Here is a 21,302-nt window from a genome sequence, read left to right as displayed (position 1 = left end):
TTATAATATTTATGAACTGATTGATATGTTTTTATGAAATGTATATACAAACATTTCTCAAGGAATTGTCTTCTTCGTTGAATTTGTTTATGTCGTTTTCTGGGCAAAATAATGATGCATAAAGATTAAACAGGCGCGCATTTATCCAAAACGTTCTACGATTCAGTCCCATTGCTTTCAATTTATTTATGTGCGAAGCCCATTTCTGGTGTCCCCATTCGCGATATTGCTGGAATATTGCTAAAAGCGACGCAAAACTAAACTCACTCACTCACTCGCTCACTCAATTCCTGGGTGAACAAGCTGATCAGAGCGCAGAAACGTTGTCGCCTTCTTTACGAAACAGAATTCAAACAAGAAATTTCCATTCAGGAACTTCTATCCCCACATGATGAATCTCTTCAGTTTGAAAAGGAAACCTCGGTGCAAAGGAAAGCCCACTCTTGACTATAATCAGAAACAGATTCTTTTTGGTCACGTCATGTTTCATGTTTGCCTCACGCGAGTGTGACAGGACAGAAGCCTGGTGCTAATGTTGGTGTTTGTTGTTGCAGTACGTCACGTGACTGATTGTGCTGATGTTATAACAGATATATACAACAGATGAGACACTGGTTAAAAGTGGCATAAACATGTTTATTGGAAATATATCTCTGTGTTCTGTGACTGTAACAATATCCAGTTCCACTCCCAGCTCCGGGAAACCTGGAAATACAACATAGACACGGATACAGATTCAGCATGATATGACGTCTATCTCATGTTAGCAGGCTTTATCACCCATTAGTGTAAGGTGTTGCACTGTGCTGTGCAAGTCTGTGTCCTTCACCTTGGACACGATTTGCTTTTTAAAGATAATTTCAAAAACTTGCCCTACTTTCGGCTTTTTTATAATAAAGAATTGACACGCCTTCACACTACACTCACACACATTTTCTTCTTTCCCATTCATACATAATAATTTTGCTATACACATGTTTCAAACTATTTTTAAAGGATGCTTGGTTGATTGGGTTCAGAGCTACAATGACATCTCAAAACACTCAAGTGTTTGCAGTACAATACCTTACTCTCAGCTCGAATTATCTCTTCCCAACTACTGTCCCGACTGCAGCGTTTGTCAAATCCGTCACTACCGCCCCCTCCACATTGTGTCCGACCTGGTGAGCTACGTTCTCCACCTCGTGTTTGAGATCACTCCAGACGCCCCGTTTATCAGTGGAGATTTCTCTCTTGCCAGGCAAAGCCCCGACTGCAGCGTTTGTCAAATCCGTCACTGCCGCCCCCTCCACATTGTGTCCGACCTGGTGAGCTACGTTCTCCAACTCGTGTTTGAGATCACTCCAGAAGCCCCGTTTATCAGCGGAGATTTCTCTCTTGTCCAGTGCCCCGACTGCAGCGTTTGTCAAGTCCCGTTTATCAGCTGGCAGTGCGTGGAGTACCGAGGTAGTAATTGTCAACAGTGTTAGTAATAGATGCATGTTGAACCTGAAACAACAAGTGGTTTGTATCATATATTTTGCAAACGGTTTGTTGATCTTTTGTACCTTTTTGTTTGAAATTGTACTTCAAATTGGAAAACACATTGGCTTTCTGGCTGCATGTTACATAACCCACAAATCGATCAGTCGGAAAGAATGACGCCATATTTTCCGAAAACGGTTATTTTGTCCCACAAATAGGGCTGGCGAATTAAAATGTAAGCGACTGAGACCTTCTTATAGTCAAAGTTTTGATATTTGACTAAGTGTAAAAGACTGTCTGAACTCCATTACATAATATACACGTGTGGCAGTCACAGTGTATTTGGGAATTATTTTGGACGTCTCCATGAAGAGTATTTCAGTTATATGACGGTATGCACATGTCAGCTTGGTGCGGTAGGCAATCCAGAAATGACACAGGTCGTACACGTCTATCACTTGGGTGATCAACCCTCCTTCATTTGTACAGATCACTCGTCCAGTCAAAACTTGATTATGGCTCCACCGTATATGGCGGAGCCTGTAAAAACAATTTGAAACTACTTGATTCTATCCATCACCAAGGTCTAAGCCTTTGTCTTGGATTTACGTTGAAGCTGACGAGCCTTCTCTAAACCAACGCCGTATCAAATTGTCTTTGCAGTATCTTACTAAACCATATTCAAATCAGTCGAACCCTGCATATAACTGTGTCTTTCATCCCCTCTATGGGGTTCTGTACAACAAAAGGTCTTCTCTTGTTCCACCTCTAGGGATAAGGATTAAACCCTTCCTTTCTGCTGCTGGCATAAAGCTTGAAAATATTTCTCCTTCCCGTCTGACTTCTTCTCTTCCTTGGCAAATGGTTAGGCCACAAGTCGACCTAACATTAACCACATTTAAAAAATCCGAAACGAATGACTTACACTATAAACAAGAATATAATCAATTAAAAAGTAAATATAATACATATAAATCCATATTTACAGATGGACCCAAGGATGGTGGCGCAGTGGCTTGTGCTACTGTCGTTGGATCCAGAACAATATCTTCTCGATTACCGGATACTATCTCTATTTTTATAGCAGAAGCAAATGTAATACTAACAGCTCTTAAATATATTAATAGACACCCCAAATATAAACAATATATCATATTTTCAGACTCTCTTTCTTGTCTTCAGGCTATTAAACATATTTCTTCCAAACATACATTTTTATAAGAAATTATTGACTTTTATAATGAGCTAGCTACTGATCAGTGCGACATCGTCTTTTGTTGGTTACCTAGCCATGTTGGCATTTCTGGGAACACAATGGCCGAACTTGCTGCTAAGGCAGCACTCAACAAATTTGTGACACCACTTCTGATCCCATACTCATACCCAAGCTGGTATTAGATCTTGTATCCGTGATCTGATGAAAAAGAAGTGGGACACCCAAGTAGGTATCAATAAATTTCATGAAATAAAATCCTATATCGGTTACACCTACTTGGGTTGTCAATCCAGATTTGAAGAGGTCATCATGCGACGATGTCGTATTGGCCACACCAGATATACTCATGAATACCTATTGAAAGGTGAGGATCCTCCGTTTTGCATCCCTTGTCATGAAAGAATCACAGTCAAGCATGTCTTGTTTGACTGTGTTGAATATTCCATCACAAGGGATAACTATTTTAAATCACGAACTATGAAGAATCTTTTTAATAATGTCAGTTCTCATTTAATTATTGCATTTTTAAAAGAATTAGATTTGTTAAATGATTTGTAAATAGCTAAATATATTGAGATTGGAAGTTTGAATTGGTAACTCAGTTTGTTAGTGGCTGTATCATCGAGGGGGGTTAAAGTACAGTAAATTATTGTTCTATTGGGAGGGTACGTAAGTCCCGAAACATTCAAAGTAAATTTCAACTTTCCGTTTTTTAATCGTAGAATATGTGTAATTTTAATGTATGGCTAGAAATATCTAAATTGGTAACAGCTGAAGGGAGGATGTAAATCCAGCTAGGGCCCATGCAGGAAGGAAATGTACTGTAAGTCCCCATGGTCCCTAGTATGGTGATCTACCTTCAGTTGTTGGCAATCTATAGCCTATTTTTATTTTGCATTGTCATTTATAGGTAAATTTACACCTGTAATAATCTAGTTATTTTACTATCCTTTGTTGTCAGGTGTTTCATAATGTAATTGTGTTTATTGTTAATTCATAACTTTTTACGTCACAATATGGCTGCCACATTGCCGATGTGACTATAAATTTTAACTCACTCACTTGGGTAATACCAAACCAACGAGCACGGATTGGTGCCGATAGACCAACAAACACCATCAGGAGGCACACCTGTGAAAGGCAACAACGAATTGTGGCTCTTTAGGCCATGAAACTAACCAGTGGTTGAGCCGGTATAACTGATGGTTCTTATTTCAAAGCCCTTGTTCCCTGTAACGTTATGCCACTTACCTGAGCTTGTTGAAGATGAGATGACGAGTTCCGTAGATTCTGGTACTTATATAAGCCTGGAACGTTGACGCCACCTGTTGTGGAAGATTTGTTTCCCCAGGAACATCCGGCACAGTCTGGCCCCATTCTGCTTTGTTCCTGGTACACCATGTGTAGATGTACATCTGTCAGCGTGGTGATTCGCTGATTTATCAGTGCTGGAATGGACATATTCTTATCTTTCCATCCGTTTAACCAGATTACACACATCCGTTGTGATAAAGTAGGTAGGGGTTGAAACTATATTCTACAAGTTCCACAAAATTGTCTCCACTCAAATTAACAAAAATCGATAATCAAGACCTCTTTCTACAAAGATACGAATGTCGTTAGTCTATGTTAACGTATGGGTTGGTGCTGCCACTAAGTCGATGTGTGGGAGGTACGGTGATTTCACTTACATCACAACGTGGTGGACTGTCGTGATATGGTTTACTTGGATCACTTTGGTGACACATACAAACCTAAAGAGGACGGACCGGGATTCGAACCCACCTTCATAAGGTGTTTCGCACATCTTTTTCACGCAGATCATATATATTTTGCCACTCCGAGCTGAAATTACGACCCACAGTTAAGGGAAGAGAAGAGTATGATTGGTCCCTAAATATTTTACCCCAAATATATTTCAAGAAGTATCTTTTATCTTTTCATTTGTTCTGGAGAACCTGGGTAAAAATAAAGAACAATTGGTAAAATGTAAGATGGATGGATGAATAAGAACGACTGATAACTTTAGATAGCATTGAAATCGACTTTCCACCCTCAAGGGACATTTTTAAGAGACAAATTGTCTGCAGTCCTGTAGACTCCCTGAAAAGGAAATTGTGTTATAACACGCAAACTTTGAGTCACAGATAATCCATTTTGGAAAGATCACTGGATTTGAGGAAGAAATCATTTCTTAAAAATCCTATTTGTTATTTGAAATTGGTAAAGGAATGACCTGAAGCAAAGCTTTATGGTTTAAACATATTTTTATTCTTGAAAGAATCTGGTTTGGTAAACAAGCAAAGCTTTGCTTTTGTGAATACCTCACCAGTACATAACACAAACAGAGCACACAAGAACTAGACAAAAGACAATCTAAAATCTAAAATCGGAACATCGTATGTGCATTGAGAATTGTAAATAACGCGCCCGCAGTTACGTTTCATTACTTTTGGTTAAGATAATTGTTATTTATTATTTCGTTTAGGCCGTTTTATCGAACGTTTAGTCTTGCAAATGAATTGGTGGAGAGATTCTATAATCTTCTTATTTTCATTGTTGGTAGTTGGCGGTGTTCCGTATAACACAGTTTGGAGGCTGTGACCACTTATATAAAAGTACGCATTATTTCTGATGGCAGTATATAATTTACATGTACAGAGATAATGAATAACATTTTCATTGTGGTATCCACAAGCGCATTCAGCATTAGTTGATATATATCTGTTGATTTTGAGCTTGAGACGACTGTGTACAATTTGACAAAATCGGCTACCATAATTCAGGTCAAGATAATTATTGGATTCATCATTTATTAAGAGAGTTTTAAATTCGCCTATTGTATTAGCATTCGCGACGTCGTCAGGCAACGAATTCCAATTTTTAATTGTGTCTGGTAGGAATGATTTTTCATATGTTTTTGTCCTACAGTTTATTGTTTGTAACTTGGGATTGTTTCTGAGATTGTATTGACTATTGTCAGAAACAGTTTTAGGTACAAGGTCACATAAGTAGCCTGGGGCGAGATTGTTATTCATTTTGTAAAAGTTTACCAATTTGATGTCACGCCTTCTTTCTTTTAATGGTTTAAAATTAGTTTCAAGATATAATTTTTCATGACTAGTTCCACGAACCGCGTCGCATTTGGTGCGGAGTGCATCTAAGTGTAACCGTTCAAGGAGAAGTGATTGATCAATCATAATAATACTCTTTGTTATATTCCCGGAATATTTTGTGATACGTTAAGTTCATCTTAAACCTTAAAGGTGATAGAATGTTTCCTGACGAACCCATGTCGTTTCTACTTTCGAGTTAAATGGGAAGACCTAGTGGATACAAAATTGCCATGGAACATATCTTTCATTAGGAAATGCACAAACAACAAATTGACTTTCAGCACAGATATATCTATTTTACACAAACAGTGGTCATCACAAAAACCAGCTATCCGAGTAAAAGAACAAAGAACAAGAATATGAATTGTCATGTGTATAATCACAAGGCTAGCTAACTTCTTTGAGTGGCATGTTTAGAAGTTGGAGAATCGGATAAGGACAACATTTATGGATGAACAACTTCGTTATTCGGATGATGCGACGTTTCGCTACAAATTCTTGTATCGTTGTCAAGCAAGTATGAGTCAGACTGAAACAGGTTGATGTATATATACAGAAAAATAATTAACAAGAACAACAAGAAGTTAATAGAGAAGTACACTAACAATGTGATGACAAGGGATTACATGTAGAAGACCTTGACAATGAATAACATGAGAAGCAAGTGACAATTGATTACATTAGAAGCCAGTGGGCTGGACAGAGCAGGAGGTGTTGGACAATGTTTATACAAGTAATACAAGCAGTTAGGGTTGGTTGATGAGTTCGTCGTATGCTGAAGGGATGAAATAGCCTTGATCTCTGTTGATCAGGGGTCGGTGTCTTTTGATGTGGATGGCTTCAGTTAATTTCCGTTTGGTGAAGTCAGGTTGGTTGGTAGCCAATACTGTGTATTCTTTCAAGTTGATTTGGTGATTGGGATTGGTCTGAATGTGTTCTGAGATAGCTGATTTGTTGTCAGATTTGGTTGCTGACGCCTGGTGCTCTTTGACTCTGGTGTTGATTGGCCTGGATGTTTCGCCAATATATGATTGTCCACAGTCACAATCAAATTGTATTGTAAACCACCCCTTTGGGGTTGGATTTTCCGTTCTTGGGGTGGTTACGCCCTTTGGCCTGTAGAAGGTTGTTCAAATTCGTGAGGTGGAGAATGTGGTGTCTATATCGGCTTGTTGCTTCAGGAGTCTGCTGATCTGGTGTGACACTCACAACGATACAAGAATCTGTATCGAAACGTCGCATCATCCGATAAAGAAGTTGTTCATCCATAAAGTGTTGTCCTTATACAAGGCTAGCTATTCTCGAAACGTTCGTAGCCCTACGAACTTCTTCAAACCTATTCTTAACACGTTAGCTACAAAGTTGAGAATTCGTAGGGCTACGAACGTTTGGAGAATAACATGTTATTTACATGTTATGCATCCAAGACAAAAAACTTTGACTTTTTGTGGTGGTTTGTTTTTGTTTTTCTCGTCATTGGAACCGTTTCTAAAAACTTGTAATGTTATGATAGCTTAGCAACTTTGAAAGAAAATGTCCCTCAAGATTAGAAACCAACGCAAACTTTAAAATAACATAAAATTGCAAAAATAAAAGTCATTTGATACGTGACATCAAATTTCATGCAAGGTGCTCTGCTACATGTATATGTGTGGTCGGTTTAGGACTTTTCAAGTAACTTTTACTTTATGCAATTTTATCTAATGCAAAGTTTTTTTCTGGTTAGTATAGATATTGCACCGCAAAAGAAACGTCACACTGATGGAGTGTTCTCAAAGCACACACTTTAATTCACTCTAATTAACAATAAAAAAGGAGGAACGAGTTCCAACGTGACAATTACATGTATGGTTAGCACAGTTTCGGGAATCACATTTAGAGTTCACACAAACAAAATCACCAAGAATGGTACCATTACGATACCCCAAAGTCAGTATCGTGTGTGGCCTATATGGGCATCGATGAAAGCGTTGCGTCGTCTGTACATGAAATGAATTAACCATATGGGTCCATACTCTGTGAAATGTCTGATCGAGTCTAGCTGCAGTTGTCAGCCTTGGTTGGAGGTCATTCAGTCTTCTTTGAATCTCGCTACAAAGGTGTTCTATTGGATAAATTCCGGACTGAGTGCAGGCCATTGTAGGGTTTGGATGCTGTGTTGTCTCAGGAAGTCCAGTGTTGCTCTGACTGGCAGTGTGGGCACGAGCGTTGTCTTGCTGGAAGATGTGATTTCTGTGACGTCCACAATGTGGTACAACGTGGGGTCCTATGACTTGGTCAATATGGCGAGTAGCTGTCACGTCGTTTCCTCATCCTGGACCGAGATTTTGGAACACCAAGGTGCCATCTTTCTGGTTCAAACTGATTGCATCCCACATCATGATGCTTGGACCATCCCACGAGTCTCTTTCAACAATACACTCATTGGAAAACAGTTCCCCATGCCTTCGCCATACTCTCGCTCTGCAATCGGCTATCGAAACATTCATCAGAAAAAAAACAGTTTTCCGATTGTCGCTAACGCCAATTTCGAGTTACCAATTGCAATCGGTTTTGGCGGTGACGAGCGGTGAGGACAGGGCCACGATATGGTCTGTGACAGCAGAGCTTTCTTCCGCGCAAACGTCGATACACTGTGTCGGCACGATTGGGTCTGTTGTGAGTCCCAATGGTCTGCGTGGTGTTTCCGTCGCTCTGGTGATGCGATCCTGCAGATGGTTGCCTACGTTGTGATGGTACTGAAGGTCGTCCACTACGTGGACAATCTTGGATACTATTAGTGGCCTGATACCGCTCCTGCAGTCGGTAGATTGTCCTAACATGAACATTAAGATGATTGGCTACCCTCCGTGCAGTCTGGCCAACTTGCAATCGTCCCAACGCTTGGTTCCTCTGATCTCTCGTAAGTCGTGGCATGACGACTGTGTCAAAACAAAAATGATGTCAGGCGAGTTTGGGACTCGCTTTCATTGGTAGGGTTGTCACGATATGCACGTGCATTTTCATTTTCACCAATGTCATACGGAACCTTTTACCAGGTCTGTCTTTTTAGGAACGTTTGGTCGATATGATTTTTCATCAGAAAACAAACTGCTGCCGGTAATAACTGTCAATTTGGATTGTAAAACATGTTATCAAAACGGTACAATCATAATAAACACCACCTTGTAAGAACAACATTTTGCAGTTGGTTTTGAAAGGCGCCGTTTCTTTTGCTGTTCAGTATATTTTAAAAAGAACTCTTGAACCCTGTCCACCTTAAAACTGCAGTTTATATTTGCCACATGCAGAGATCTGACTCAGGCTGTTGTGTTAACTTGAAAACAACCCCACAATAACTGAGATGTTTTAAAATAATGTATTGGACAAAGTCATGATAATATTTTTTGTTTTGTGCGTCCTTATAATTAGCGTTTCTTCCGACACGAGTTAAAATGGTCTTATCACTGGCAAAACATGACCTTGAAACGGTCTCTACAACATTGTGCACACTTACGTTAAAAGACTGGGAGTGTGTGCTGCCATCTGACTGGCTTAACACGTTGTGAAGTGGAACAGGATCCGGTTGGTATCTTTTGCATACCACAGTTCAACTAGCAACTTTGATTCAGTTGCTAAAGTGTAACTCTACCTCTGGTCTGAGAGTAAATATATCTCCAGTTTGAGAGTAACCGTACCTCTGGACTAAATATACCTGTAGTCTGAGTGTCATTAAACCATGGTTCCTCTGTTTAAGACCGGGGTTTAACTGACAGCCAAATCAGTTAAACCCCGGACCAGAACTACTTTCCAAACAACAAACAAGTAAATTGCAGAAAAGGTTTATTCGGGATAATTTACATTTTCGCAGATTTCTCAAGGTACCCACGGGTACCTTTTATATCTTTATCACTGCCTGACTTCATCATGACGTCCATATCCAGTCCCATTTGGGAAGATGGCGGCATGTCATTGTCAAATACGTGTGCGTCCATACTGTATAAGAGACAAATGTCATTGGCATGATTTGTGTACATCTTATACATGTATTCATATATTTGTTATCGTATATATGTTTTTAGTGTCTCATAAGCCGTTTGTGGCTCGACACACGGATTTTACTGTTGTATAAAGTATTGTGCATAAATGTATTTTTGCGTGTGACACTTTGATAAAAATATCACTACTATTGTTCTGTGACCAAAGCGGCGATATGCATGCGCGTGCCTTGAAGTATTCAGTAAACAAACACTGGCTCATGTCAAATGGTCCAAGCCAAAACCAATAGCAGCCCGAAACAAGAACAATTAACCGTTAGGAACTTGAGGTAGTATGCACAAAATTTAGATCGCTACTTTAACTTATGTTTACAGAATAACCAGGAAAGTTAAAGCTGGCCTTGGTCTAAATTGGTCACGCCACTAGCACCCTGTGTTCGCAGTGGAAGCTGTAAAAACTGACAGCTGTCCAATTCGGCAAGTTGTCAACACTGGTACAAAATCTCAGTCCCGTCCGTGACTAGTACTTTTATCATCATTTATAAGCTCTGCAATCCGGCAGCTGTCACTTCAGGATATCGGCATGAAATGAGCCGCCCGAATATGTGTTTATACTGGAAACCAGCGCTGTCTAATCCGGCGCTTGGCGAATTGTCGGCCGCATGTGTATTGTCACCAATTAATCCTGCGTTGAAACTACATGGTTGCCGACTAAGATGCCGGTCCTATCAGAGAGGAAAGCGATGAGGAAGATCACGACATTCCCCTGTCAAGGCTCACCTCGACTCTCCCCCCATGACAATGAGAAATTTCCTCAAAATGTGTAAAGAAATGAAGCTCTACGCTTCGTCTAGTGAGACGCGCTTGCTGTCCGACATTGAAAACTTAGAAATTGTCGCCAAGATAATTGCTCTGGAAATGTCAATTGAGAAGAAACAACCCAAAATGTCCGATTTTTTTCAAATGGATTGGTTTATCATGTTTGTATTATTATGTGAATAAAAGTGAATATGAGTTCACATCTTTGTCTTTTATTGTCAATATGGGTAGTAATTGAGAGTACCATGTGATACAACAATGTACATGAGAGTAACAAAACTGGTTCAGTTCTAGTCGCAGGTAACCGTGTCAGCACTGCAACCCCGCACGCTGTCTAAACAAAAGTGACAAAACAAAAACATAACACAAAGCTGTGATATACATGTAAATGAAATGATTGTCCCTCCCAAACATGGGCTTACAAAAGTGGTAGCGCCAAGATGATCATAACCACCATACTTGAAGATAGAGACCCGTGAAGGTCCGGGTTAGAATATTGATCTTCAGTAACCCATGCTTGTCGTAAGAGGCGACTAACGGGATCAGGCTCGCTGACTTGGTGACACATGTCATCGGTTCTCAATTGCGCAAATCGATGCTTATGCTGTTGATCACTGGATTGTCTAGTCCAGACTCGATTATTTACATACCGCCGCCATATAGCTGGGATATTGCTGAGTGCGGCGTAAAACTAAACTCACCCACTCACTTTCACATAGACTCACGACAGTCATATCACCAATGTGATCGAACGTCCCATACTTTAACACGGACTAACAATTTTCTCTGGCACTTATGTGATCGTAACCGCCATACTTTAGCATAAAGTTGCAATAGTTGTAGCGCTTAGGTGACGTTTCTTTAACATAGAATTACTATAGTCAAAGTGGTAAGGTAATCGTCACCCCCATACTTTAACATAGACTTATACCAGTCATAGCAGCAAGCTGATCGCACCTCACATGATTAAATAAAGACTTAATGTAGTCGTAACGATAGTATCGCTTTGTGGAACGAGATCCAGATTATGATTTATTTGAACTCTTTGTGGAGAGAGTTTTATGGAATTTGTTAGAATATAGTTTTAGCCCCTGCCTACCTTATCACAAGGAAAGTGTGTAATCTGGTTAAACGGATGGCAAGATAAGACTATGTCCATTCCAGCACACATAAATCAGCGAATCACCACGCTGACGGATGTACATCTACACATGGTGTACCAGGAACAACGCAGAATGGGGCCAGACTGTGCCGGATGTTTCTGGGGAAACAAATCTTCCACAACAGGTGGCGTCAACAGTCCAGGCTTATATAAGTACCAGAATCTACGGAACTCGTCATCTCATCTTCAACAAGCTCAGGTAAGTGGCATAACGTTACAGGGAACAAGGGTTTTGAAATAAGAACCTCCAGTTATACCGGCTCAACCACTGGTTAGTTTCATGGCCTAAAGAGCCACAATTCGTTGTTGCCTTTCACAGGTGTGCCTCCTGATGGTGTTTGTTGGTCTATCGGCACCAATCCGTGCCCGTTGGTTTGGTATCACCCAAGTGATAGACGTGTACGACCTGTGTCATTTCTGGATTGCCTACCGCACCAAGCTGACATGTGCATACCGTCATATAACTGAAATACTCTTCATGGAGACGTCCAAAATAATTTCCAAATACACTGTGACTTCCACACGTGTATATTATGTAATGGAGTTCAGACAGTCTTTTACACTTAGTCAAATATCAAAATTTTGACTATAACAAGGTGTTGATCGCTCACATTTTATTTCGTCAGTCCTATTTGTAGGACAAAATAACCGTTTTCGAAACATATCGTGTCATTCTTTCCGATTGGTCAATTTGTGGCTTAGGTAACAAGCAGCGAGAAAGCCAAAGTGTTTTCCACTTTCAAGAATATTTTCAGACTGCACAAAAGACGAAAAGGAACAATATATCAACAAACCGTTTGCAAAATATGATACAAACCACTTGTTGTTTCAGGTTCAACATGCACCTATTACTAACTCTGTTGACAATTACTACCTCGGTAGTCTACCCACTGCCAGCTGATAAACGGGGCTTCTGGAGTGATCTCAAACACGAGGTGGAGAACGCAGCACACCAGGTCGGACACAATGTGGAGGGGGCGGCAGTGACGGATTTGACAAACGCTGCAGTCGGGGCACTGGGCAAGAGAGAAATCTCCGCTGATAAACGGGGCTTCTGGAGTGATCTCAAACACGAGGTGGAGAACGCAGCACACCAGGTCGGACACAATGTGGAGGGGGCGGCAGTGACGGATTTGACAAACGCTGCAGTCGGGGCACTGGGCAAGAGAGAAATCTCCGCTGATAAACGGGGCTTCTGGAGTGATCTCAAACACGAGGTGGAGAACGCAGCACACCAGGTCGGACACAATGTGGAGGGGGGCGGCAGTGACGGATTTGACAAACGCTGCAGTCGGGGCACTGGGCAAGAGAGAAATCTCCGCTGATAAACGGGGCTTCTGGAGTGATCTCAAACACGAAGTGGAGAACGCAGCACACCAGGTCGGACACAATGTGGAGGGGCGGCAGTGACGGATTTGACAAACGCTGCAGTCGGGGCACTGGGCAAGAGAGAAATCTCCGCTGATAAACGGGGCTTCTGGGGTGATCTCAAAAACGAGGTGGAGAACGCAGCACACCAGGTCGGACACAATGTGGAGGGGGCGGCAGTGACGGATTTGACAAACGCTGCAGTCGGGGCACTGGGCAAGAGAGAAATCTCCGCTGATAAACGGGGCTTCTGGAGTGATCTCAAACACGAGGTGGAGAACGCAGCACACCAGGTCGGACACAATGTGGAGGGGGCGGCAGTGACGGATTTGACAAACGCTGCAGTCGGGACACTGGGCAAGAGAGAAATCTCCGCTGATAAACGGGGCTTCTGGAGTGATCTCAAACACGAGGTGGAGAACGCAGCACACCAGGTCGGACACAATGTGGAGGGGGCGGCAGTGACGGCTTTGACAAACAAGGCGGTCGGGGCTGTGGTTGGCAAGTGATGAACTCAAACTTAGAGTAAGTTATTAATTCTGCAAACACACGCGACTGTACGTTTGAACGTCTTCTTATAACCAGTCAATCAAGTTTCCTTTCAAATATTTTTTTTTATATTCTCGTGGCAATTTTTAGTCACGATGTATAAGTGAAACGGATATATTTAGGGTGTGAGTGCAACAGCGCAAGTTTTGAAAGGTTTACCTTCTAACAGCCAATCGTGTCCAAGGTGAAGGACACAGACTTGCACAGCACAGTGCAACACCTCAGACGAATGGGTGATAAAGCCTGCTAAAATGAGATAGACGTCATATCATGCTGAATCTGTATCCGTGTCTATGTTGTATTTCCAGGTTTCCCGGAGCTGGGAGTGGAACTGGATATTGTTACAGTCACAGAACACAGAGATATATTTCCAATAAACATGTTTATGCCACTTTTAACCAGTGTCTCATCTGTTGTATATATCTGTTATAACATCAGCACAATCAGTCACGTGACGTACTACAACAACAAACACCAACATTAGCACCAGGCTTCTGTCCGGTCCTGACTCAAGTGGCCGACATTCATCATTAGTTCAGTAGCGTTTAGCTATACTGAATCACCTATAAAATAAATGTTTGATCCCACACATGAATACTGACCCCTACTGTGTTGTAAAACAAATATATTTCTAAAATACACATAGAAACTTTGAATAATAACCTCTGAGCTTCTTCACAGCAGTTGCTTGGTTTATTGCTTAACGTCGCAATCAGCAATATTCACGCTATTTGAAATAATCGAGTCTGAAACAGACAATTTAGTGATCCAAAGCATGAGCATCGATCTACGCAATTGGAATACGATGGCATGTCTCAACCAAGTCAGCGACACTGACCACCCGATCCAGTTAGTCGCCCCTGACGACAAGCATACTTTTTATGCAGAAATATTTTGCTCAGAATACTAATGTTTATTGACTTCGGCTTCTCACAGTTTGTGTTCATAATGTTCACTTTGATCAAATCAGGAGCATGACTTCTCCCACTTTGTGTTCATAATAATGTTCACTTTGATCAAAACAGGATTATAGATTTCCCATGTAACTAATTGAGTTACTCCCAGAGGTACAGAGTTGGATACGACTGGCTGTTGGGCTTCCTCTTCTCCCCCTATGAATAACTGACAAGAAACGTGTAACCAAGATCGAGTAAACAGTTAAAACATAAACTCAATGAAGCTGCAAGTTTGCATAGTCAAACATACTACGATGCATCGATATTTTTCATTTCTACCATCGATTAATTGCTTTCAGAATAATTGCAATTCATCGATATTTTAATGCATCATTACAGCCCTATTAATTATATCGCTTAATATATTCTTATGCACATAACTTTGGATCAATCCATTACCCAATAAAGGTAGCAGTGCAGTGAACGTGAGTGCAACCAACCATAACTTTTGTTGATTTAACGTGTCTGACAAATGGGACGTCGAACTGATCGGAGGACACCAGACAGTAAGATGCATGCAATATTTTTCAATATTGCCCTTGTGGATTTCCATTATGATTTGCACACATAATGTTTCGCATACAGTGTACATCACTATCTATGTAACTGTATTAGTGTTATGGAGCGGCATTGACATACATGGTACAACGGACACTGGGTAGGAACTGTAGTCTAATTTTGCTTACAGAACTATGGAGGGAAGCGAGTGAGTGAGTGAGTTTGGTTTTAGCCGCTTTTAGCAATATTCCTGAATATCACGGCGGGAACACCAGACATGGGATTCACACATTGTACTGACTGACTGAGTTTGGCTTTACGCCGCTTTTAGCAATATTCCAGCAACATCAAGGCGGGGGACACCAGAAATGGGCTTCACACATTGTTCACACATTGTACCCACGAGGGGAATCGAACCCGGGTCTTCAGCGTGACGAGCGAACGCTTCAACCACTAGACCACCCCACCCCTTGGAGGGAAGGGGGTAAGGCAGGGCAGCATTTATTCATGTATTTCACGTAGCCACTGAGATGTAAAGCTGGGACGGTCGGTCGGTCGGTTTTAAGATATAAAAAAAAATATTATTACACAAATCTTGATTTCTGCGTATCTTAATCAGAAGAAAAGTTTAAAACATACTTAGCTTTGATTCTGCTTTATATTTCCTGCTTGTGGTAAAGAAGAAAAGACATGTGTTAAAAGAAACTAATTACTTCTGTTTAATCAGGTATTCGGAAAATAAGAACTAAGTACTATTCAAGCACAGATCATGTCAGAATATGCTCGCTCAACCGATCCTTGATGATGAGGGTGTCTTGGTTTACCGTGCACAATAATCAGATCTATCCAAAGTTTTCTTTAGTTCAGTGTTTATTTGAGCTGTGAAGTCAGTCATTTCCATGGATTGACTGAAACTGTTCAGGCAATCAGTCTAACTAGAACTCTCATGTTTTAGTCATTTGACCAAAATGAATGAAACTTCTTTAGTCTCTTGAGTGAGTGAGTGAGTGAGTGAGTATGATTTTACGCCGCTTTTAGCAATTTTCCAGCAATATCACGGCGGGAGACACCAGAAATGGGCTTCACACATTGTACCCATGTGGGAATCGAACCCGGTCTTCGGCTTGACGAGCGAACGCTTTAACCACTAGGCTACCCCACCGCCCCCTTTAGTCTTTTGACCAAATGACTGATCGTTTTAGTATTTTGACCAAATGACTGAAGTTTGACAGATTGACTGTAACATTACACACCAAAATCGTTTGTTGTCAAATTTTGAAACCCATAACAGATACATTGAACGCAAAAATCAGAAGAGAACATTTGAAAAGATGCGCGAGTGCGTGCGTGCGTGCGTGATAGTGCGTGCGCGCGTGTGTGTGTGTGTGTGTGTGCGGCCCCCGTCCTGAAAGTTTATTAATGATCATTGATACTCCTGTGAAAACGGGTGAACATGAACTGTAGAAACCAACCCCATCCCCATCCCATCTATATCCGCCTCTGAATTACGTGAAGCCCTTTCGTGGTGTACCCCGCCGTGATATTGTTTAAATATTGCCTTTTAACTAACGCATATTGCTGGAAAATTCACATCTTATCTTAATGTTCATTATACGTCATGTCAGACGGCTTTAATGGCCAATAATGTGCATTTATTTCAAACATGTCTCAGTTATTGTCATCTTTACACTTTTAACATGTTTGAATGTTAAATAAGTTTAACTGGTGGTAATTGTATTCGGGTGTAAAACCGAACATGATTAAATTCTATCAGGAAGTTGTTTGATTTAAACAACATTAAAACATTCTTAATACATGCATATATAGATCTAAACATGTCATGTATGTGTTTACATTGTGCACTGTGTGTTACCTGTATTACGTATAACAATCACTAACGCGAAATTCAACCCTATAACGCATCACTTTCAAAACCACGTGACAAGGACTCTGTAGAAGCAGACTACTCAAAGTGCTTAAAGGTGTCACATGCAACAAAAAAATCAAACATAATTAAAACACAATTATCACTTATTCATGACATATAATATACATTGCTGGTTATGAAAAACATATCAACAAAATTATAAGCGTACAATCGCAAATTAAAAGTGCAATATTAGGTACTTGGGTTTACTTCCCAAGAAACGAAGCAGCCGGGATACCGAACCCAGTCAGAGGGGTGGGTGTGCACTCAAGTGTAACGGCTGGTTCATTTACAGATGCAGTCTTCGCGGCCCATTGTGCGCGTGTACATATAGAGATGTTGGGTTTTGTAAATACATGCTCATTTTTGTGTATAACATTTTACAGTCAACAGACATCATAAACATGTCATGTGTTCAAGCATCAGACCTGCCTGTCTGTGTAATTACATAATGTGACAGAGACCGAACTCGGGTCATAAATCAATGCATTTTGTTTATGGTGGATAGCCTGATTGGTGTTAAGTTCAAATTGCATGTGGTCAGTGATAGCAGCTGTGTATTGAATATTGTCATTATCAGACAGGCAGGCAGACACACAGGTGTCAATAAAACAAGACATTGAGTTTTGTCTGTGACAACGACATATCTATATCACAGTTAGAAATTCTGTCAACGCTAAATAATGACATTGCTTTTAAGTATCGAACTGAGAAAGTGACTCGGTAAGAAGAACGAGTGGTGAAATAGACAAATGAAATTATATAAACAGTTAATTTACTGTCATAACATATAAAAAGCTCGCGCCTGTGAGATATCAACAAAACATTAGAAAAATAGCTCACACCAAAGCCTTCACCGAGTATTCACTGGACAACCCGCTTCCAAGTTGCGCGAACCTATTTCACTGCGCACGTGCTATGAGCGCAGCCCAGCTGTTGAAACCAGTTTTCCCCAGAAAAGTCTAGGGAAAATTAGTGAAACGTTTGAACTCGCGATTTCGTGCGTTTTTTCATCGCGTTATTTTTCAACTTTATAAGTTGAATTTGCATATTTGACGATTTGTTTTGGTAAGTCCATATCAGAAGTTATGTTTTACGTTGCATGTGACCTTTAAGGAATCCAAACTCTCACCCGATTACTATAGTTTATCTGTTACCGGGTGTCCCTTAACTTCAATGGAGTAGTATGTTTTGTGGTTGAACGTTGTGTTTGAGTGGAAGAGTGAGTGAATCTGCTTTCAACATTGCTGCACCATAACGGAACCATTTTGGGTGTCTGTGGAAACACATTCTACACTGTTGGTAAATCTAGCAGTAAATGATTAGACAGAATGAGTGAGTTGAACAGTACTTCAATCACGTCTCGGCGTATTGGTTTGATGAGGGAGGAAAATCCGAATTAACACAGATTGTAGACGTTGAGTGAGTTTAGTTTTACGCCGCACCCAAGCAGTATTCCAGTTATATGGCGGCGGTCTGTAAATTATCTAGTCTGGACCAGACAATCCAGTGATCAACGTGGAACTGATGAGACCAAAAGCAGGATTTGGTGCTGACAAACTTAACAGCATGATCAGACTCGAACAATGATAACGCGTTTATGGTCCGCAAACGGGACGCAACTCTAGCTAGCGAATTGCTCGCCATGGCCAAGAGGGCGACCAGTACCCCTTTAAAGAACAAATAAACTTTGTTGTTTTTACTCTTTTAACCATTACATATGAAAGATTTGTGGTTAGTCTTATGCGGAACACCAAATTCATTCTTATAAAACTTGTGGTTAATCAATACCGAGTGATTAAAAGTTGACAAAAGTCGCCTGCTTCACTCTCACCCGCCAACGAAACCACAGACAGGTTATGTAACTCTGTCCCCAGAGCACTGCAGTGACGTCATATGAGGAACGATTTTCAGAGAGTTGTATAGAAAGTGTGTAGCAAGCTCGTCATTTTGATGATTTCTCGACACCAACAAAGACATACCGAATCGTTGCGTTGTCGTCAATTGCTCCTAGGCGTCTGCAGCTGTTCCAAGTGATGTGTCTTTTAACAGTCTAATATACGAAAAAGTGATATATCGTTTCAGATATTTCACATTGGTGTAGAGTCTCATTGGTCACCCAAGATAGCACACCTGGCAACTAATTGCATAATGTCCGCCATTCTTTAAATATAAAGTAATTTAGTTAGTAATTTAATGAGCAATCAATCCATGTATTGGTGGTTAATCCTTTGAAAGAAGGACATTGTTTTTACACAGACACAGACACGACAGAGTGTATTCAGTAGAGATTAGTAAATCTAAATACCTTCTACTACCTTCTGACAAATCTGCTGTGCAAGATAAAAGTAATTAATCAATCAGCGTGTTATCGGTTAATCCTTTGATCGATGTTTATAATGTTGAGTATTTACTCCAGACACAAGACATGCCAAATGGGAACCCTTGTCGGGTAATCTAAGTGGTGTTACCACTAATTATACCTGATATAAATTCATTAACTGACCACCAATTTGTTTCACAAGAAAATTTAAAATGTGGAACGAATGTCCAATCTCACGAGTCTTACAAATCACATACACATTTATAATGCCGACATGAACATAATTAGAGGGAACCTGGAATGGAACCCTTCGCTCAACAGATCCTTTGACAATTCAGGGCGGCACCGTGTCTTCACATCAACACTATTCACTTAAAATATTTTAAATTGGAGAACACGAAACTGCTGTAATGGATATTATACCATAATAATAGAAATTTAAAAACATTTAAAAAGATAATTAGAGAGAACCTGTAATTCGATCATACGATCAGCTCATCCCTTTGGCAATTAAGGGCGACAACTCTACACACCGTATATCGACGGCCACTGTTGTAGTTGGTCATCAGAGCGTGAAAGGAGGATGTGATTGTGCAGGATTTAACCATGTTATTGTGCACTCTGTGTCATGTTCTGTTCGTTCAAAAAAATGAAAATCGGGAGCCGCCAAGTGAACATACTAAACAACCCATTCATTATATATTCAACCCGACAACCTCATTACCAACTATTTAACGCATGATAAGGCACTTCTCAGAAAAGTCCAGTCACAGACTCTCCGATTACGTCTTGTGGGATTGCTCGTTCAGGTGTACAAAGAGGAAGCTGTTTAAGGAGCTACAGAAAAGCACCTGTTGACAGCTTTAACTGTTGACAACTAACCCAACCGGTTCTCTACCACAGCGTGACAATTTGACCATATGTAGCATGATGGCGTATTTTAACCTTTTTTCACATATTTTAGTTGCGAAAACAAGGCGAAACCACGAAATAGTTTCACCTCGTCGCACATTGTCGCCCTTTGGTAAAATAACAATGTTATTTAGTACGACAATGGGACAAACAGACATGCGACAATTGTTCGAAATGTCGCGTTGTCTCATTGTTGCGCTGTTTGCGTATAGCGTGACCGTTGTTGGTTGTGTTTGCAGGGCAATAACGGAACAATGTCACTTCTTGGATTCAAAAGAATCTCGTTACCAAAAAGGCCCTTAATAACCGTTGCATTATGTGACTGGCCGAACTAGCTACCTGCCCCTTTGGCTGGAGCGGTGTTCATGATATTAACCACTGGTTCGTCTGGCTCAGTCTCGATATTTTACATTCGGCTTAAATATAGGGAAACTATTTCTCAATCACGAACATGTCTTTACTCGAGTACACTGACAATTTATGATATTTGGATAAAATCACACTTGGAATTCTGTGTATGAGTGTGTGTGTGTGCGTGCGTGCGTGCGTGCGTGTGCGTATGTGCGCATGCGCGCGTGCCGGCGGGACTTGCCTGTGTACGTCCTTTCTTCTGGCTGAATAGTAACCGCTTCTTTGGACTACAGCAATCATGTACTGTGGTTGTAGAAAAGTTAAGATTGACATACATTCAATCATGATTTGACAAGAGGTTTCAAAAGATGGACGCCTTACATGTAGATGTTCCCTGTAGTGAGGTTAGATAGTCAGTGAAATACCTTTCCAAGGTGTAATGTAGTGTTTGTTGCCCGTGTTATTTATGGAATCAAAACTGGGAAAACCAGTTTATGTTCAAGTTTTAACACCTTCTGAGTGAGTGAGTGAGTTTAGTTTTACGCCGCACTCAGAAATGTTCCAGCTGTAAGGCGGCGGTCTGTAAATAATCGAGTCTGGACCAGACAATCCAGTGTTCAACAGCATAAGCATCGATCTGCGCAATTGGGAACCGATGACATGT

At 40.7% G+C, this 21,302-nt stretch overlaps 2 protein-coding genes across 2 annotated transcripts; one reads left to right on the top strand and one right to left on the bottom strand.

Annotated features, from left to right (window-relative positions):
• Positions 1–615: 615 nt before the first annotated feature.
• On the bottom strand, positions 616–1,486 carry LOC124277456. The gene is made up of 2 exons (XM_046713153.1): positions 1,084–1,486; positions 616–707 (listed from the first exon to the last, which is right to left on the bottom strand). Coding segments are annotated over exons 1-2 (399 nt in total). The 5' UTR covers positions 1,482–1,486; the 3' UTR covers positions 616–706.
• Positions 1,487–12,571: 11,085 nt separating this feature from the next.
• LOC124277455 lies at positions 12,572–14,069 on the top strand. Its single transcript, XM_046713152.1, has 2 exons — positions 12,572–13,647; positions 13,980–14,069. Exon 1 carries the CDS (start codon positions 12,594–12,596, stop codon positions 13,077–13,079), a length of 486 nt encoding a protein of 161 aa, XP_046569108.1. The 5' UTR covers positions 12,572–12,593; the 3' UTR covers positions 13,080–13,647; positions 13,980–14,069.
• The last annotated feature ends 7,233 nt before the right edge of the window (positions 14,070–21,302 follow it).

Source organism: Haliotis rubra, unplaced genomic scaffold, assembly GCF_003918875.1.
Source record: "Haliotis rubra isolate DU_JTF1 unplaced genomic scaffold, ASM391887v1 Scf2215, whole genome shotgun sequence".
NCBI classification, from domain to species: domain Eukaryota; kingdom Metazoa; phylum Mollusca; class Gastropoda; order Lepetellida; family Haliotidae; genus Haliotis; species Haliotis rubra.
Note: the sequence above shows the minus strand (reverse complement) of the source record. Positions and strands in the feature narration are given on the sequence as shown.

What these genes read in the sequence shown, in the direction of transcription:
- LOC124277456 (XM_046713153.1), bottom strand. Translation starts at nt 1,481, where the DNA reads ATGCATCTATTACTAACACTGTTGACAATTACTACCTCGGTACTCCAC.
- LOC124277455 (XM_046713152.1), top strand. Translation starts at nt 12,594, where the DNA reads ATGCACCTATTACTAACTCTGTTGACAATTACTACCTCGGTAGTCTAC.